Source organism: Myxocyprinus asiaticus, chromosome 4 (genome assembly GCF_019703515.2).
Source record: "Myxocyprinus asiaticus isolate MX2 ecotype Aquarium Trade chromosome 4, UBuf_Myxa_2, whole genome shotgun sequence".
NCBI classification, from domain to species: Eukaryota; Metazoa; Chordata; class Actinopteri; order Cypriniformes; family Catostomidae; genus Myxocyprinus; species Myxocyprinus asiaticus.
Genome location: NC_059347.1, coordinates 33,163,583 through 33,184,938, shown reverse-complemented (window position 1 = coordinate 33,184,938; position 21,356 = coordinate 33,163,583). Strand labels below are relative to the sequence as shown.

The following is a 21,356-nucleotide window of genomic DNA, read 5'->3' as shown; positions in this document are numbered from 1 at the left end:
TGTGTGTGTGTGTGTGTGAGACAGACAGAGAGAGAGAGAGAGAGAGAGAGAGAGAGAGCGAGAGAGAGAGAGAGAGAAAGAAAAGGTGTTTGTATAAATGTATATGTGTGTATTCGTCATAATACCTTCTGCCAGTCTGAGATGGGGATCTCTGTTTGCTGCTGCTTCCTGAGTGACTGAGAAATCTGTAAGATCAGAACAACCATAATATATTTAATAACAGTTCACCTGGCACATCAACTCATTTATTCTGCTGTCATTGCATCTGACTCTGCATGAGACTATAGAAGAGACCTGCATCTGCCTGTCTTTTAAACAAGCAGTTTAAAACAAGTTTATTGTGTAAAAAGGACAGATGCTTGAGAATACAACTTCTGGAACAGTTCCCTCCCGCAACAAAGGCATTTTGGGTCATGTTATTGCACCAGTGTAGTGGTCTGTTAAATGCTCACAACCATATGTAAACACACAAACTGTGTCTCTCCTGACATGGCTCAAGATAGCACTATTTCTATCTTTTCAATAAGGTTTTATTCATTAACAGATACCATGAACCAACAATAAACAATATTTTTTTTACAGCATTTACTAATTCCTCAAGTGTAGGTGCCCCGTTCAGAACGTCCTGAATTCGGCCAAAGTACAGGACATCCCTGGACAGTTGGCAACCCTATGCTAGGTAGCTACTAAGGTGTTTTGGGTGGTTGCTTCCTGCCCCAAATCAAAAGGGACCACACCCAAGTCTATGATTTTCTGTCCTAGATAAGGTTCTGGGGTTGGTTGCACCAGCTGTGTGTAAGTTAAAACTTAGGGTACGTTTACACGACAACGATATACTAAAAACGGAAACGTTTTTCCTTTCGTGTACAGATGACAACGTTGTCAAAACGATCCCCGTTCATCCACAAAAATGACTAAAAATGCTGTATTATGCATGCCAGGCCAGTAGTTGGCGATGTCACTTTGTAAAGAAACACTATGCGCCTGCGCACATAAGCATTCTTCCACAGAGCGGTGAATACAAACAATGAAGATGTTGATCACTGGTCTTAGTAGTGATGCAGTAAATCTACATTTTGCTGGAGAAGCGTCAATAAACTCAAAATCTTGAGCACCACAAACACAGTCCTGTAGTCCGCCATTGTAGTTTTGAATGTCTCACGTGTTGTTTTGAAGTACTCGTGCGCATGCCTATAGACTGAACTCTCAAGATTATTCAATAAACTACTCATTTTTACCATCACTTCGTCTCCTGCCTTCTGTATTACCCCTGCTGACTCTTGGGCTGGTAGAAGAGTAAGTTAACATAACAAGCTGTTGATGTTGACTGGTTTTGGGTATCAGACAGAACTCTGATATATGGATATCTTCTGATGGAAAGAGAGGTCTTGTGTACACTGGATCTAACATGCATTTTCACTGCCTCATGTTTTCATATTCTAAGCATATCATTGAAGACTGTACATGGCATCACATTTCTGTCTATAGGCTATATACATAAGCGGTGGGTGAATGAATTGCAGGGTAAAGGTACATCAAATAAAAATAAATAAATAACATTTAAAATACAAATACATTTTTCCCATCTGAATCCATACATTAATTTCAAGATTATCAAATTAGGTTCTGCCTAATGTACAATGTTCACACTCCATACAAAACACTCCAAATGAATGAATTGTTGATTATTGTTATTTGCACAAACACCAGTATTCATATTGATAATTATACATCTCAAATTAATGCCTATCAGTCCATCATTCTTTATATAACACGTAGGGTCCATTTACACAACAACGTTTTCAACTAAAAACTGAAAACGTTTTATGCGTTTTGGCTGTTCGTTTACACGACAACGGCATTTTGGGGCCTGAAAAAGCAAACTTTTTAAAACGAGTTTCAAAATGCAAGTTTTTGAAAATGATGCCGTTATCGTCTCAGTGTAAACATACAAAAAACGCAAAATTGTGAAAACGATAACGTCATAGGCATGCGCGAGACATTCAAAACTACAATGGCGGACTACAGGACTGTGTTTGTGCTCCTCAAGATTTTGAGTTTATTGACGCTTCTCCAGCAAAGTGTAGATTTACTGCATCACTACTACGACCAGCGATCAACATCTTCATTGTTTGTATTCACCGTTCTGTGGAAGAATGCTTATGTGCGCAGGCGCGTAGTGTTTCTTTACAAAGTGACATCGCCAGCTACTGGCCTGGCATGCATAATACAGTGTTTTTAGTCGTTTTCGTGGATCCGTGTGAACGGGGATAGTTTTGACAATGTTGTCCTCTGTACGCGAAACTTAAAAAAAATGCAAAGGAAAAAAATGTTTCCGTTTTTAGTACATTGTTGTCGTGTAAACGTACCCTAAAGTCACAATTTACGCACTACTAAATATTTGAGCGTTGCACCATTAAACTTAGGTAGAATGTAACCCTACGTATAAACTAAATATTTATGGAAGACTCTGACCAGGAGTAACGGTTGGAATAAAAAAGCATAATGATATTTTATGACATCAATGAGCACATTTTGCATGACAGGCATCAATCATTTCGACATACAGTATGATGTTGACATTTACGTTTATTTACATTTACGAGAGTTGTTGTTTTAGTATTTATTTATCACCCCTCATTTATTTTAGATACAGTTCCTTTATATTTTTATTTACTCAAGGCAAATATATTATTTATCAAATGTATTTTTATGACGTATCGTATTTTAATGGGGATATAATTTATTACAGCCGACAGTTATGTGAACAAACAAGGTTTGAACATCAACCGTAACAAGATCAGATTGAAGTTCATGGCTTTTTAACACTTTTATGTACAAATTTGAAGGCTGTTTATTGGATCAGTACAGGTAAACGTCATATTATGCGACTACACATTTACGTCCCAACTTACGTGAGAACACACAGCTGGTGCAACCCTACCCTGGTCCCTACTTCAATGCAAATCTATGGGATTTTTTTCCCCATATACATTCATACAGTAAAGAGTAAATTATTTCATTGACTTCAGACAGCCTATGTACTGCAACCAGTTCTCAAGCATTTCCAGTTTTCCATCCTCTCTTTTCTTGCTGACAGCTTGCAACTCTCTTGGCATTGTACCGATACCTACATGTCAGGTAACCTAAAAAATGTGCTTCACATGGTAACATCTAAATAAACAGGTTTTATTATTCTAGTTAAAAAAATCATTTAATAAGATTATATTTAATGATTATTTACACCAACTAAAGTAATTTTTATGGGTTACATCAAGTAAGAATTGCAGGTTACCACTGTTTTCACAGTACACTGAGAGTAAAAATGGCTTTCAAGACTAACTTATAAGTTTATAAAGCTAGTTTTTTCACTTAAATTCTATTTAGTTTTCTTTCATATTACACAGAACACATTATAGGTTTTTTTTTTTTCCTTTTTTTCCATTCTCACTCATCTTATTTCTTTTTTAGGTCACAAAATGACATTTTACTGGTATAGTTTCCGTATATATGATTTTCCTACTGTGTGTGTGTGTGTGTGTGTGTGTGTGTGTGTTTGTGTGTGTCTTTGCTCCCTGCCACAATAACTTGAAAGAAAACAGAGTTTTGGGATGCTGCTGTTTTGATTTGAGTTGTCAGAGACACTTTGGAGCATTCTGCTGATGAAGCCATTTCTGGCTTAGGATTCAAATCAATTTCCTAAGAAAGTATTTTACGTATTTTAAATCTGAGCCAAGAAATCCAGAAGGAGGCCATTTCCACATCTGCACATCTATAGTCTTTGCCAAAATGACTGTGGGAAACTGTGGCATACTTATGGACAGTGTTCATGTAAATTTGTCAAGACATCTACACATGCAACCTCATGCCATGCTTCTCTCAGTATTTCAGAAGCTTTAAACATGGATTTAAAATTACAAGGCAACACAGCAAAATGCAACACACACTTGATTTCTGTCAAAAATTAGCCAAATCTAGGTAAAAAGATATCATCAAAACATGCATTTTCTTACTAACACCCAACAGGCACATAAACACATATTACCAAATAGATTGGACATGTATAGACCATCTACAAAAAAGACATATACGCACACACATCTCCTTCTACCTGTGAGCTCTCCCCGCTGCTCTTCTACGGTGTATTAGACTCTCTGCCCTGCAAATTAGGGACCGCCTCCTGAGAGTCATGTTTCATGTGTGTACCATTGAGATCCCAGGATTAGGTGGCAAAGCAGGAAGTGATGGAGAAGGAGATGGAAGGAAAAACAGGGAGGAAAATGGTAATTCAATTGTTAGTGAATGGAGAGGGTCTGATCCTAATACTAATGGACCTGACAGTCTGCTCTCTGTCTCAGAAGCACTGGTGAACAGACTGCATGGATGAGAAGAATGAAATACAACTGCCACATCTGGTTTTCATCTGTAAATCTCAGAGACAATACTAATATAATAAATGGAGGCGAGGAAAAGAGGAGAGTCATTTTAGGTATTGGGAAGAGACCCAAGAGAAAGAAAAATGAAGTGCAGAGGAGAAGAGAAGCTTGTATTGGAAGTATACTTTCTACATTTATAATACAGAGCTTGAAGATAGGCGTTGTGGGCAGGGGTCACAAATGCATTGTGATTCTTTCTTAAACAATTTTGGATCAATATGTTTTATTATATTTATAATTCTGGTTATTGAGAAATATGAAATATGCATACATAAAAAAATAGTTGGACAAAACCTTTGAGATACTGTAAATAAGTGGAATGCAATGTGCAACATCGCACAAAAGGGCGCATCTGCAGTGTTATTTATACAAATTTCATACTTTTACCAGCACCAATTTCTTATTTACAATGACTTCATGCTAGTGTCCACTTTGTATTACGAGTGACATGAACAGTATTTAGTCAGAAACTTGTAATCACAGTAATTCCAACACTGCATAAATGGATCATTAAAAAATCTATAAAACACGTAACCAGCCAGGAAAAGTAACATTTACAATATACGAAAGTGCATATTTTATATGTTTTTCATCATTATTATAATCACATTTTATCCTTTTTTTATGCATAAATTACACATTCTATCAATTTATATGATGTCATGAAATTGCATATATAATAATATCAGATGTCATTGTTTGAAACCATTTGTACAATTTACAAATATGATTGTTAAGTTTATATTAATTTGTATAACAAGTGCTAACTTTTTCACTTTCTTTAAGAAAAGTGGCAGTTCAGCGAGCGTCCCAAACCTGGAAGTGTCTCGGTTGAGTGCAAAGAGAGGAGTCTCACAGTTTCTGTATTGCATTCGCATCTGAGCTATATGTGATTAGTTCATGTTTCTTTTTACTTTTCGATCAAAAACTGATTATTTTTCATTAATAACAGAAAAGAATATTAAAGGGATATTCCACCAAAAAAATGAAAATTCTCATTTAAAGAGAAAATTCATAATTTACTCACCTTCATGTCATCCCAGATGTGTATGAATTTCTTTCTGCTGAACACAAACAAACATTTTAAGAAGAATATCTCAGCTTTGTTGGTCCATACAATGCAAGTGAATGGTGGCTAGAACTTTGAAAAAAGCATATAAAGGCAGCATAAAAGTAATCCATACAACTCCAGTGGTTAAATTCATGTCTTCAGAAATGATATGATAGGTGTGGGCATGGGCGCACACAGATATTTTGAGGGGCAGGGGCTCTAAACCTTTTTGAGGGGCAGTCGCTTCAAAATTAATAACACTTTATAAATGGAGTAGGAAGGCTTGATTTGTCTTAATAATTAGTCATACAATTTGATTAAATTATTTTGTATTCATAATTATTTTCCAAAATATCCTAAAGATGAAAATATTAATGGTGGGATAATTTGCACTATACAGGGGAGAAGAAAAAAAGACACCTGGGTTTAGGATGCATTCACTGGTTCAAAAACTTAATTGTGGATAAGAAATAAATGTGAGACACACTGTGAACAGAAGAATGCACAACTGTAAGAAGATTCAAAATCTTTTCCAAATATTGTTAGTTTTATGGAGCTAAAAATATGTATTGCTGTTGTTACGCTAATTATTGAGGTAATGTAAATAATGGATAACAGGGTTGCTGCAGAGTTTTTAAAATCAAATTTAAGACTTTTCAAGACCTTTTTCAGGACCTGAACAGATAAAATTAATACTGTATCCTCATCCTAAAACAAACCCACTAAAACACAATCTAAAAAAAGTTTCAAATACTAACATGTTTTCCACAAATATATCACATTAAAATTGGTTTATGTACCATTATATAAATAAATACAATTTAGAGGTCAACCAATATTGGATTTGGCTGATATGATGATGTGTTGAAAGAAAGGCAATTAATCTACCAATAGTTTTTTTTAATTGATAGTCTACGATATGTTCTTCCATCCTGTGATGTGGAGGGCCAGACAGAGGCTAAAAGAGTCCAAATTGAATTAAATTCCATATGCAGTTTATGGTGCAACCAAAATACTAATAACCTGGGGGGGGGGGATCTGATACATAGCACGGGACTTTTAACTTTAAAGGCTGAAATACACCAGGGATTCTTATTTTGAAATGCTTGTTTTTACCAGTTTCTAGCTGCTCATTCAAACAGATAAGGGAAATAAAATGTGCACTCCTACAATAATCTACAATGTATAACAATATAAACAATTAAAAGTAAACATTGTCATATTTCCTCAACGCTACATCATTATCATCAACAGCTGATCATTAGTGATCACTTGTCAGAGATTTTCGATATGTCCAAATGATTATTAACTGCTCTGCAACAGCTGAAAATGATAGGTTACCTATTCTGTAACCCCAGTTCTCCGAAACATTGAGTGGAGAGATCCATCTATGGAAAGTACATACACACCTGACCTCTGCAGAAGCATCCAATTGCACCAAGTCTGGCTTGACAGACAGGAGCGAGTGTCCAATGCCGCTGTAAGTCCCCGCCCTTACCTGAGGGCGTAAGAGGACCTGTACGCACTACTTTCCTTAGTGAGCATATTCGCTTCTTGTGAAGCAAGCGTGGCAAACTTGGTGGATCTCTCCACTCGATGTTTCAGAGAACTGGGGTTAGAGAATATGTACAGAATTGTTCTCTTTCATCATCTCCTGTTCTAGATCCACCTATGGGAAGGTATGGACAACTCTCCGATTGCCCTATACACTCACAGGGAGATGCTGTCAGCCAAAAAGGATGGTCTCCTAATTAAAGGCCGTGCCTGACACATCCAATATAATATTAACAAGCTCTATAACCCATACGCATTACAAAGAAGGGAGAAGAGGCCATGCAAAGTGCTTGATGTGAAACCTATGGGGTGACACGTACGCAGTGAGAGGGGGAAAGGGTTATGGGTGAACCCATTATGAAGAACCCACACCCAAAACTGCATGTGCTACTGGGGTTCTGGTGACATCAAGTCGGTAGTACCTGACAAAAGTGTGGGAGGAAGCCCAACATGCAGCTGAACAAATGTCTTGCAGAGAGACTCCCTGAAACAGGGCCCAGGAAGCAGCCATGCCTCTTGTGGAGTGGGCCCTATGGCCTAAGGGGGACTGGAGCTCGTTAGAACTATATAGATAGATATTGCTTCCACAAGCCAATGGGAAAGGCGTTGTTTTGATATAGGTTTACCCATGGTGGGGGAAGCCCATGAGACAAAGAGCTGGTTGCTCTTTCTGATATTCTCAGTGCTACGCAAATACATGTGGAGAGCACGCACAGGACACAAAGCATTCAGCCTCCCATGTTCCAAAGAGGTGAAAGGAGGTGGGTGGAAAGTGCTGAGCTCTAACACCTCCCCTGTGAATTTAGGGAAGCACTTATGCATAAAGGCTGGATTGGGTCTAAGAGAAACCTTCTCCATGCCTGAGGAAAATCTTTTACAAGAAGAATGAACAGATAAGGCATGCAGATCACTGACATGCCTGGCTGATGCCAGCGCCAGGATTAAAGTTGTTTTATAAGACAACAACTTTAAATAAATATTCTCCAAGGGCTCGAAAGGCTGCTGTGACAGAGCCTCCAGCACTATGGAGAGGTACTACTCGTAACTAGCACAGAACGGCGAGCACCCTTCATGCATCTACGAATGAGAGGGTGCTGTCCCACTGTTGCGTCACTAAAACCAATGTGGCAAGTAGAAATGGCTGCCAGGTAAACCTTGATGTAGAAAAGGATTTGCCCTTGTCTAGAAGGTTTTGTAGAAAGCATAATATGTCAGTGACTGAACACTGATCTGACACCAATTGATGTGTATTACACCATTTCTCAAACACTTGCCACTTACAGTCATACAAAGACCTCGTGGATGAGGCCCTGGCATATTGTATGGTGGCAACCACCCTGGGGGAAAGCCCCAATGTGTTCAGGTTGGACCTCTCACGGGCCAGGCCTATAGTGCCACCCTGTCTAGGTGAGGGTGGTATATTTCTTCGTTCACCTGAGACAAGAGGTCTGTGCGTAATGGGGGCGTGCCTGGCTGGGCGTAAAGGAGACGAATTATCTCTGCCAGCCACAGAACTTTTGGCCATCTGCGCTATGAGAATTAATGTCAAGCTCTGCTCCATCACTCTGGCTAGAGTGGGAAAAATCAAGCTGAGTGGGGGAAAGGCACAGAGCAGCACATTGGGCCATGGGTGTGCTAGTGCATCTACACCGAGGGGAGCGTCCTTGTCCTTTAGTGAGAAGAACGTAGGACAATGGCCGTTTTGTGCGAGGCAAAGAGACTGACGGAAGCCCAACCGAACCTATCCCATATCAGGTACACTATTTGAGGGTGGAGTCACCACTCTCCATAGAGAGGGTTCCCCCTCAACAGGAGATCCACGCCCAAGTTTAAAACACCCGGGACATGAGTTGCATGTAAGGACAGGAAGTGCTGACTGCTCCATACCAACATTTTGTGGGCTAGACAGTGAAGCTGAGGGGAGCGCATCCCTCCTTGGCGATTGATGTGCGCTATGGCTGTAGTATTGTCGCAGTGCACCAGGACCATGGACATGCAGAAAGTGTCTTAGAGCCTTCCAAACAGTGAGGAGCTCTAGATAATTTATGTGAGCTGAGTGTAGTTCGGTCAGCCACGTCCCATTCACTGTCCTGCCCTTCTGGGTGGCACCCCACCCAGTCAGGGAAGTGACTGTCGATCGTATGTCTGTCAGTGGGGAGAGAGGAAGCGGTAAGGGCCATCACCTGGTGATTATTGATACTAAACACCTGTGTCTCATTTCAGTGACGGCGGAGATGGGCTTGAAAAAGGTCAGCGGAATGCCAGAGAGGAAGAGAGAGTACGAGCCACACACACACCCTGAATCTCCATGCTGAAAAGCCGTTATACTGACTGATTTATGTTTGTGTTGACTATTATCATTGAAGCTGTGTGTGCCAAGTAAAAACCCCTTGCTGGAAAGCTATTTGAGTAAAAATTCTGGAAATAAAATTAGACTTACGTGGACTGCACCACCGACTCCCGCGTCCTCCTTTCCCCCGATCACTGACGAATGTTACAGGCACAATCTGGATCACTGATGCCATAAGGTCCTGTAGTCTGAGGCAAATGTGATACTGCACACTTGCTACCTCTTTTAACTGTGAGATACAGTTCATTAGAGATAGAATGCGCTCTTCTGACAGACGAGCGCGCATCTCAGTGGAATTCAGCTCCAGTCCCAGAAAAGCTACATTCTGGGATGGAGTGAAATTGCTCTTGCTTAGATTTCGGGCCAGGCAGTGGCCCCAACAGTTTTCCATCATAAACATCCCTCTCCTGATCGGCAGCATTTTGAGGGGCCGGCCATTCGATGTTGAGCCGAGCGGCCGCTCGCTCACACATCTCGAGGAGGATGGCATGCTGTAACACCGCCAAACCGCTGACTGGCTGAGCCTGAGCCGACGGGACGGCCTCCTTGTCCTCCGAGCACTCCAGCACAGCATTGTCATCATCCCCAGAGCCGGAAGGCTCGAGCTCAAATGAAGAAACACCAGGGTGGGAAGATTCTTTGAGTAAAGATGCCTCAATTTGGTCGGCCCAACTGAGAGTAGGCAAAGTCTGGGGGGCCCCCAGAGTTGCAACGTCATCGCCATTTCCCCTGTCCGAGTCGTCATGCTCGAGTTCGCTGCCTTAGGTAGCAGCTACTTTCAGCCTACGGTGCAAGAGTTTCGTTGGCAAGGCAGCTGTAAAGAAACACGAAGGCCAGCGAGTGTGGGTGGCTTGCAGGCTGAATAAAACAGCAAACTGACCAGAACTCCTTTGGCAGTCACGCCTGGCTAAGGCTGATCCAAGGAAATGTCCTTCAACAGACTGAGCGAGAGCCAAATGTGAAAACCAGTCGAGCTGTGAGTATTCCGCATAGAGGTCGCGAGAAGCGAATGTCAACTGAGGAGAGTAGCGCATACAGGTCCTTTTATGTCCTCAGGGAAAGGCGGAGCCTTACAGCGGCATTGGACATGCGCTCCTGTCTGTCAAGCCAGGCTTGGTGCAATTGGATGCTTCTGCAGAGGTCAGGTGAGTATGCCCTTCCCATAGGTGGATCTTGAACACGAGATGATGAAAGAGAACACTCACAAGCCCCTGCATGCTTGCAGAAAATACAGTGCCGCGTTTTCACTTTGAAGGACGCAGCGCATGCATTTATTTAATTAAACTGTATTCTTTTGAAGTTTGATAATCATTTTAGGTCATATCACGATTCCTGTCTTTCCGCCCCCAAATATAAGACCTCTTTAAATGACAATTAAGACTTTTGTTGAATTATTTAAGATATTTAAGACTTTTTATGACCTTACATTTTGGAAAACTGAATTTAAGACATTTTAAGACTTTTTAAGGATCCGTGGGAACCCTGGATAATATCATGTCTGACTTTATGCAAACTAACACAAACAGATGGTAAGTAGACTGCTGATTATGCATAATGGATTTGCATATCATCATGGGAACATTTACTGAATCAGTAATTGAAATCTAAATGAAATCTGTCATCTATACTGGCAGATAAGTCTGATCTTTAAACTAAGCAGGCTCACAGAATTAAAACCTTAATGGCATGTTACACCTTAAGGACAAATAATGATCACAAGAAAAGGTGCAGTACAGTATTGCCTCTCTTTCCAAGTGTATTATCAAAATATTCCACAATATGCATAATTTACATTAACTGGGGGGGGGGAAGAACAACAGCTAAATTATTTTGCTTATATAGACAAGCACTTTTATGAAAATTGAGGTAGAAATCCAAACTAAACTTTCTTAATTTAAAGTGTGATATTGTTTTCTCAGTTACTTACTCCGCATCTGTTACAAGAGTACGCAAGTTATCTGAGATGGCCTCTGTAACATTGGGTATTATTATAGTGCAATGCCAAGGTCTAAAGAAATTCTAGAAATTATGAGGAAAAAGATGATTGAAATACATCAGTCTGGGAAGGGTTACAAAGCTATTTCAAAGGCTCTGGGACTACAAAGAACCACAGTGAGAGCCATTATCTCCAAACGGAGAAAATTTGGCACAGTAGTGAACCTTCCCAGAAGTGGCCGACCTTCCAAAACTGCTCCAAGAGCACAGCTACGACTCATCCAGGAAGTCACAAAAAAGCCAAGGACAATATCCAAGTAACTGCAGGCCTCTCTCGCATCAATAAAGGTCACTGTTCATGACTCCACTATCAGACAGACACTCACCAAAAATGGCATCCACGGAAGGGTGGCGAGGCGAAAACCACTGCTAACCCAGAGGAACATTAAGGCTCGTCTGAATTTTATCAAAACACACCCTGACCCTAAATCAAACACAGAATTACACAAAAAAAAAAAACATCATACCTACGGTCAAGCATGGTGGTGGTATGGTGGTAGATGGTGTGGGGATGCTTTGCTGCTTCAGGGCCAAGGCGACTAGCAATAATTGAAGGAAACATGAATTCTGTGCTCTACCAGAAAATCCTAAAGGAGAATGTCCGGTCATCAGTCCGTGAGTTGAAGCTCAAGCGCAACTGGATCATGCAGCAAGAAAATGATCCAAAGCATAGGAGTAAATCCACCTCTGAATGGGTGAAAATAAGATAAATTTAAGTTTTGGAGTGGCCTAGTCAAAGTCCTGACTTGAACCTGATTGAGAAGCTGTGGCAGAACCTTAAACAGGCAGTTCATGCTCGAAAACACTCCAATGTGGCTGAACTAAAGCAGTTCTGCAAAGAAGAGTGGGCCAAAATTCCACCACAGCATTGTGAAAGTTATCGGAAGCATTTGGTTGCAGTTGTTGCTGCTAAAGGTGGCATGACCAGCTATTAAGTTTAAGGGGCAGTTAGTTTTTAACATGGGTGATATAGGTTTTGGATAACTTTTTTGCTTCAATAAAAATTATATATATTTTAAAACTACCTATCATATCGCTTCTGAAGACATGGATTTAACCCCCGGAGACGTAAGGATAACTTTTATTCTGCCTTTATATGCTTTTTGGACCTTCAAATTTCTGCCCACCATTCACTTGCATTTAATGGACCAACAAAGCTGAGATATTCTTGAAAAAATCTTTGTTTGTGTTCTGCAGTAGAAAGTCATACACACATCTGGAATGCCATGAGGGTGAGTAAATGATGAGAGAATTTTCATTTTAGGAACTATCCCTTTAAAATAGACATTATTCAATGAAAATGGAGTGTGCTTTTCATGTCGGTCAAATAGCCCCTTCCAATTTACGGTGATGTCTGTGCTCTGTGTATGGGGGATATTGCGATTATCATCAAAGATGTGTGAAAAAGTCAGTTGTTTCTCAGAAATGCTAACTGCAATGTTTCTTTTTAATTTAAAGCACTTCTAAGCACTTTCAACAAAACAAGCCGATTTTCCAGGTATTCTGATACTTAAATTTCTAAAATTTAATTCATGCACTTTAAGCACTTCAAGGACCTTATGTGAAACCTGTTTATACCATAAAAACGTGCACATACACTGTGCAAACAAACATGTGTGGGAACTTTAAGATAAGTTTAACCACAAGGCACAAAAAGGCTGCACAAGTCTATTTCACAACATCTTAAAGAAAACAACCAAGTTCTGCATCACTACCTTATAATTAAAGGGAAAATATGTATTTACAAAGGAATCACAATCATGGGAAACAATGTATCACATGCAGAAAACCAAATAGGAGGGAGCTAAACAACAAAGTTTAAGGTCACTCTGACGTGCCATTTACACAGAAAAAGCAGCAGAGCTGCCTCTGAATATAAGTTATTTTACCCCTTAATTCTATTTCTATTGCTGGTTCTGAACAGACAAAAGTTTAAAACAGTTTTAATGCAGACACTTGCCACTGAATTTGGCAAAGAGGCACTTTAAAGGGTGTTCAGCCAGTAATGAAAATAATGTTTACTCACCCTCATGTCAGTCCAAACCCGTATGACTTTATTTCTTCCATAGAACACAAATGGACATGTTAGGCGTATGTTGGAAGTGACGGTCTTTGTCACCATTTACAGTCTTACAGAACAAAATGAGTGTGAGTATACAGTATGATGACAGAATGTTTATTTTGGGGTAAACTAGCCCTATATCTTGCCAAAGATTTACGCCTCTACACTGGTCCTGAAAAACTGAAGACAGTGAGTCTGATTGAAAGAAGTGGAGTCTTTATCTGCACGTGCACAATATTGTGTACGTGCTTTATGGACTATGATCATGAGTGATTTTGCATGCATATCACCTGTTCTGTTGCTCTTGTTGTAGCAGCTGTACTGCGATCTTCCTCAGATCCAACACTTCCTTCAAGTCATCTTCCTCTTCTTCAGCTAACTGTTCTTTCTCTGAGCTGAAAAAAAAAGGAGTGAGAGACAGCATGAGACAAAGGAGACAAAAAGTGTCAAAAAGGACCTTGCTGAAAAGAACAGCATGAATGGTGGTCCAAACTGTTTTTTTCTGATTAGTGCTGGTTTGGTGCTGGTCTGACCAAGGGAGGCTTGCTGGTTAAGCTGCATAGTTAAGAAGTCTGGTGGGGACACGAGCACACTAGTATCCAAAACACAAAACAAGCTGGTGACCAGCAATGGTCTTTTCAACAGGGGAGAAAAAGAGACAAATGGAGAATGTTGCTAAATTCTTAACCTAGAGTAGTGCCATATTGAATTTTTGAAGGGAATGAAAACAAGGCTGTAAGGGATAGATTTACAGTCTCTTTAATAGCATGCACAGCATAAAGTGTATAAAGGTTCTGTAGATCAAATCAAAGATCAAAACTTGTGTTTTATACAGTTTTTAAAGTACAGAAATTTTTTTGGAATGATTTCTTACATTGTTTCATCAGCGGAATGATTAAAAACAATTTAAACAACAGTACAACCATTGAAGAAAAAATATATATGGAACTACTCTAAGTAATCCTTACACACTCTTATCTAATAGTTGTATAAAATGTTTACAGTAAACGGTTTACGCATGCGCAAACTGCAAGACATCCAGCAGTTCCTGATTTTCTGTCGTGTTGGTGCGCACTTTACATAACTGATCAAAGACTAGATACATCAATTATTAAAGATTATCAAGGAAGAACAAAGGAACGCAGTGATTTGCAAAGACTGGGAAAAAGAACAAAGGAAGATGAAAAATATTGGTAACACTACAATAAGGTTCCATTTGTTAACATTAGCTTAAAATGAACATTGTATTTTAAAAACTAATATTAACAAAAATTAACAAATGCTGTAAAAAGGTATTGTTCACTGTTAGTTCATGATACATAATGCATTTACTAATGTTAACAAATAGAGCATTATTTTAAAGTAATACAAAAATATTATTATAAAAAATGTGAATTGAAAAATGAATGAAAAATATTTTTTGGGCTACCTCTTTCTACTAACTCACTTTCAGACATTTTCTGTCTCTCGCAATTGCATTGGCTGTTGCTTACTGCCGCTCTCTTGGTCGTCAGTACAGTGCACACACCTGACAGCTGGTCACCGAATTTTAAAAACCATTTAGAAATTTGAAATCTATTGTAGTGTTTGTGACTAGTTGCAGTCACAAATTTGCACACTTAAAGAGCTTTAAGTGTACATGTGCTGCTGGTTGGATAGGATCTAGGGCTTTTTGTCACTGACTTAAACATCAAAGGGTGATAAAAAGCCTTGTGGTGTGTGCTTGGCTTTAAAAACAAATTCTTGCACAATGTTACTTGCAAAATTAAGATGCTATTATAATAGTATCAGTCACCAGGTGTATGAAAAACCTGTGAAGTACTGTAAAGGTTAAAAGAGTACATCAAATAGTGCATTACTTAGAAATATTACATGGAATCATAATCAGCAAGGCAAGACATTTCCCTGCAATCTGCATGAAAGCATTTATACATCTAATTTGATCTGGACCATTACTGGTTTTTATTTGGAACAAAGACATGCCACTCTTTGCTAGCAGCCCTGCATTGATTGCCTTCAGTCACATGTGTCTGCATGACCAACTGCACATAGGCAGGAAGGGAACAGGACTAAAATGAGGCCTTCACGGTGATGTGATGCACTGATTTAGCAAAGGAGATACACCTTTATATTTGATTGCTTAGTGAGTGAAAGAATGGTGTAATCTAACTACTTATATCACTATAGTGGATCACAAGGGCTATATGTCAGTAACTATAAGGTTCTGAGGCAAAAGTCCAATTACACAAATGTGTGTTTTCTCTAACAGTGGTTTTGTACATTGTTTTCAAACACCTAGTTCAAAACCCTCTTAAATTAGAGTAATTCTTGTTCATTCTGTCCTCCAAACTAAAATATTAGCATTCATTAGGAGACTATCACTTTTGCGGTCACATGCTGTAAACTTGCAGCTGTTCCCGCAGTTAAAATCACAGGGCTTCAAAAAAATAAAAAAAAATAAATAAATATATTTTTTTTACAGATGAATTTCTATGACCTTTACAGTTGTTCATGATTACTGGATAAGGATGTTTTTTCACTAAATGTAATTGCTGTGCCCATAATACTTAATAGTTTACATATGTCTCCAATAAGATCCTCAATACAATTCCTTGTATGTGTAAGCATACTTGGCAATAAAGCTCATTCTGATTCTGAACAGAAAGACACTTGTGGACAAGTTTTGTCCTATATCTAGCCTATGCATGTATTTTAGAGCAGAGCGGAGTGTAAAATACAATATGTTAAATTAAAAAAATGTATTATACAGAAATTTCCATTAAACTTTTACAAAGAAAAAAATAGTAACAGTAAAAGAGTTTCTTTGAAAAATCTGTTTAAAATTATGTACACTCACATGAAATGAAGACTGTAGACATGTCAGTTTTTAGAAAAAGCTGCTTTACATACAGTGCTGAGCGCACAATCATGAGAGCCGCCATGTTGAGATCATATGACCAGTCGAATATTCCTCAGTTTATCCCAATCATCCCTTGCAATTGGACGCTTTCAATCCTAAAATATAGTAATTATGGCTGATTGCAAATAGCGCATTACTACACTGGGATCAGCAACTGAGAACTTTCTGTGTGATGCCGCAGAGTCACTAGGTGTCAGTGAAACATAAACACAATTATTACTGAGTGCACCTTTAAAATATTATAAATTTCTGTCTTTTTCCAGGCCTGGAAATCACAATTTTAAAATGTGCTGATATTTCCATGCCTGTGGGAACCCTAAAAACCACATGCCTTCACATGCCCAGCATCACTTCATATTCTCACATCTAGAGCTTTCAGAGAATTATAATAAACATCTAGGCTAAACAGACATAACAGAGCCTCACCTCCTTCATTACAACTGCTTTGAAGGCACTGGCTCTTTCTTTTAATTTAAACAGAGTTGGAGCCTCACAGAAAATAACTGATTTTTTTTTTTTTTTCATTTGCAAGAAAATCAAATCAATTTAGAACAATTTTGGGATGGGAGTCTAACAGAACAACAAGTGTATACAGACCATGAACTAATATGGAAAAAAGAAGATTTCTGGGGATGAATTTTCCTTTAGTAAATAATTATCTTATTGATGTGTCTGGTAAGGCCCAACAAATTACACAAATCACATATCATCCATCCTTTGACTCCACCCTTTTTACCATAAGGAATTTAATCTTTCCATTGACTAACTAAAAAGACAAAGACATATCAGGCACCCACGCATAGACTCATACAAATGCCCATGCCGCAGGAGCACAACACTGCAATTAATGCTTTTAACTCTGAATTAATTAAATTATTCATGTATTTGTATTTGATTGCACATCTGGGTACTTGGAAAATCTGGGAAAAATTTTAGATAATTTCTTAGATTTTTCTTTATTACAAGTTCTCTGGAAAATTAAGACTGAGGCAACCTTGATGTCTTAAGAAGACGGCAACAAAAACCTAGTCTGAAAGGACAGTGGAGAGGTAGCAGGAAATCGGGGGAGAGAGAGGGAATGGGATCATGAAACAACGTGAGCCAAAATCGAACCTGTCTTTCTAGAGCACATGCCACTATTATGGAACTTTGTGCTCCACACTTCATACAGTCTTTTGTTGCAAAATGATAAAAAAAAATAAAAAAAATAAAAATTCTAATAATGCTCTAAAAAGGTGGACAGACGTTTGTTTCCAACCATATACTCTGTATTACAACAATCAGTATTTTTTCTGGAAAAAGTCTCTTTTTGTTTTGAACCAAATATTTTACTTAAAATGTATATAACTTTATAAGTAAAATATATACGAAAAATTATAATATGTGATCAAATTAGTGTGGCTCACCAGTGTCATAAAAAATAACAAGCAAACCACCATCCTTTGGCTCAAACCTTTTTTTATATATATATAATATTAGGAAACTGGATCTTAATATTAGCAGTCTGTCTGCCTCACCCACTAATCTTAAATAACGCTGATGCATTTCCAGTACAGATGAATCTACATTTGATTTTAGTGCAAGGATGAGGTGTGTCTTTATGCTGAGTAACTTTTTTTTGTTTAACTCGATTCATCAGAATACAAGGGAATATTTCGACATCTGGATAGCATCACATCACTTCCTCCTTACTGTTTGTGAACTTCTCTGGAATAAAAAGGAAAAAAAACAAATCCAGCACATAACACAGGTGACAGGCCAAATAAAATAATTGTCGCACTATTGAAAGAACAACAACCAAACGAAATGGATGTGATGGTGAGTGAAAGGCATTTGCCTTTACTTGGCACTGGCACAGCCCTTGCCACATAAGATGAGATGCACATGTAAAGCAAGCAGATTGATGGGTGTAATGGTTCAACTGCAATTGCCATCAAGCATCTCAAGTTTTAAAATACTCATGCCCTGCAGACTTCTTTAGCCTTATCATCCTCTTTAACTCTTGTGTGTCAGACCAATTACAAAGTCTCCATCAGATAATAAATGACTTGCTGACAGAAATCAACTGCAGAAACTTTAGCTAGACTTAAGTTTGTTGTATTCATTACTATATAATATTATGTCATAGTGCATTATGTTATCAGTGTTTATGGTTTGTTGACCATAGAAGACGTGTGGTGACGTAAGTCAGGGAAAATTTGCCACACCTGTTCTAAGCAATTTACCAAAAAACAAAAAACAAAAACAAAACAAATAAATAAATAAATAAATAAAAAATAAAAAACAGTGAGACACTTGCTTTGATCAGACATACAGTACATGTTTGTCACTTCCCCCTTTTTGTCACAAATACACAAAAATGCCATTTATATAAAGAATTAAATGGCTGAGATTTAGTAGGCGTGTCACTGAAGCACCAGACGGGTGATCTGATCTGACGAACCTCTAAACTTCACATTGAACCCGTCTCTATGCTACTCTCACCATTTACTTTTCTTTACTTTTATCTTTTTTTTTTATGTTTGTTTATTATGTTTATTTTAGTATTGCTTCTGTACTTGTTTTGTCTATATGATTCTTAGTAGTATTTGATATGTCATTGAATTTTTATGATTCCTCCTTTTTTTTTTCTTTTTTTTTTTTTAATGCGACCCTGAGTACTAGAAAGGTGCTCTATGAATAAAACATATCATTATTACTATTATTATTATGCTGGAATTTTCTGACTGTGAACTGATTGCCGGGTTCACACTGTGCATTTCCTTCTGTCATTTACATTTGTTGCATGTCAGATTGTACGATGATGAGTCTGGTGAGAGCCAGACTTTGATAGTATGATGATAACGTGAAGGGATTGGTAAATAATGAGATATTTATGTTGCAAATCATGTAAATAAGCATGTTTTTATCAGATGCTAAGATTCATCACAATGCCAATTAAAACGCTGGTAAGCATATCACACTAAGCAATCAAAGAATTTAAATTTTGCCTTACAATGAAACAATTTGTCACCGACGCCAATATCATGGCCAAAATCCTAGTGTGCACCAGACTTTCTGGGTAAAATTTTTTTTTTTAATTCAGCAAACAGAAGACCAGACCAGAAAGAAAAGGAAAACAAATCATCTAGCACTGTTGCACTGACTAAAAGCCCATTAGTATGATTTTCCAGGCTCTTGATTGTCAAGTTGTTTCTGAATATTACACAACAGCTGTTACTTATTAAACAGTTTCTCATAAAATGGTAAAAAAGTTTACCATAAAAACTCCATCATGCTGTGAGCAGTTTTAAAATTTTGAGACTTTTCATCTCTTCTTAATAATTCCATCATGGTTATTTGCCTCGCACCTAAAGAGGCTTCAATTAACATGACTTAAAGCACACAATTTATAGGAAGTCTTCCTGAAGCAACCTAGTTCATGTGACACCCCAGCTTGGTGGACTCTGTGTCAGCAGCCCAAATGCTTGACCAATAGTGTACAAAGTTCTCTTCCCTTTACGGTGCAGAAAGACAAAACTGATTTTGTTAGTAAGAACTGCTTTACCTTTGAGGGATGGAGTTCATGAAGGCTTTATGAATGAGTTCTGACCTTGAATACACTGAGCTGGATTTTATGAACAGGAACTCTGAGTGAGAGCTCCCTGTGAATGGAATTTGGTTTTATAGGCAGAAACTCAGGCTGAAAATGTGACATCATTCATTATAAATGGAAATACACTATAAGCCCAAAAGTATGTGGACACTTGAACATCACACTCATGTGCTTGCTGAACATTTAATTTCAAAATCAAAATCATTAGTCCCCCTGTTTGCTGCTTTTACAACTTCAACTCTTCTTGGAAAGCTTTCCACTAGATGCTGGAACACGGCTGCTGGGATTTATTCCCATTCAGTCACAAGAGCATAAGTGAGGTCAGACACTGATGTTGATAAGGCACATGTACCCTAAACGAGACAGACTTACCCAGACTCCTCTTTACAGTTCTCTTTGTCTTTGCTTTGGTGTGTTTTTAAAACCCTCTCCAACTCCTGAGGACAAGAGAAGTGAAGCTCTCATCAGTTAAAGTCTACTACAGTAAAATGTGAATGCACTGTTGAGTGCCCTGCTGAAAAGACCAGCTTAGACCAGCATAAATTTCCATACTGATCCAAGCAGTTGTGGTCTTTCTGATGAAGCTGGTTGACCACGGGAGGCTTTCTGGTTAGGCTAGTTAAGAAGCCTGCACAGTGAAAAATGTCTGCAATTTTAACAGTAAAAGACTGTAAAAATGCTACAGTAAAAAAAAAATTAATTGGTTAACAGATAGTTACTTTAAAATATACGTCATTTTACCGTAAAATGTTGTAAACATTTATTTTTACCATATAATTAATGTTAAGAATGTAAATTATGTTTAACAAGAGAGTACATGTACTTTTTACAGTAAATTATTGTTAAAATTACAGTAAAAAACAATAATCGGGCGTTCTCAGAATTCCCTATGTGACCCATTACATTTCATTATATTTTATGGGAATAGCTATGTGTCTTCTTATTTTTAATATCAGTTATGTACTTGGGTGTTCTGTGTTATATCTGATGTAGTTTAGTTCATGTTTACTGCATTATTTTGTTACCCTGATGGTGTTTAGTGTTTGTGTGAGTGACACTGAGCACTGTCTCTAATTGTTTATTTGGTGTTTGCTCCTGGAAGGGTCACTATTGATGAACTTCATGCCATCATGTGCTCTTCTGTAATTACTACTGTGATTAACAATACTGTACATTATAAAGTGAAAAGCAGATTTTTACAGTTTCAGAAGGTTTCAAGTATCAAGTTTAAATAATTTAAGAATATAAACGGTAATGTACCGTCAAATATACAGGATCAAAATTACATCCCGTAAAGCCTGAAATGTGGTTACCGTATTTTTTACGGTAGAAAAAAGCTGCCGGTAATTTACCGTAAATTTTACAGAATTTTTTTTTATAGTGTGGTAGGGAC

The 21,356-nt window shown here is 38.1% G+C and overlaps 1 protein-coding gene across 7 annotated transcripts in view; it reads right to left on the bottom strand.

Moving 5' to 3' along the window:
• Positions 1-21,356, bottom strand: part of lrch2 (leucine-rich repeats and calponin homology (CH) domain containing 2) — a 106,662-nt gene that overhangs the window by 53,229 nt on the left and 32,077 nt on the right. For 6 of the 7 annotated variants that reach the window (XR_007896068.1, XR_007896067.1, XM_051687494.1 and 3 more), the window contains 4 exons: positions 20,336-20,400; positions 13,739-13,843; positions 4,112-4,180; positions 126-185 (listed from right to left, as the gene is read on the bottom strand). Coding sequence is in view for 5 of the 7 variants with exons in the window: in XM_051687494.1 (XP_051543454.1) it covers positions 126-185; positions 4,112-4,180; positions 13,739-13,843; positions 20,336-20,400 (299 nt within the window). In the remaining 2 variants the exon portion in view is untranslated. The remainder of the gene's footprint in view (positions 1-125; positions 186-4,111; positions 4,181-13,738; positions 13,844-20,335; positions 20,401-21,356) is intronic. The other variant, XM_051687528.1, reaches the window with a different exon arrangement.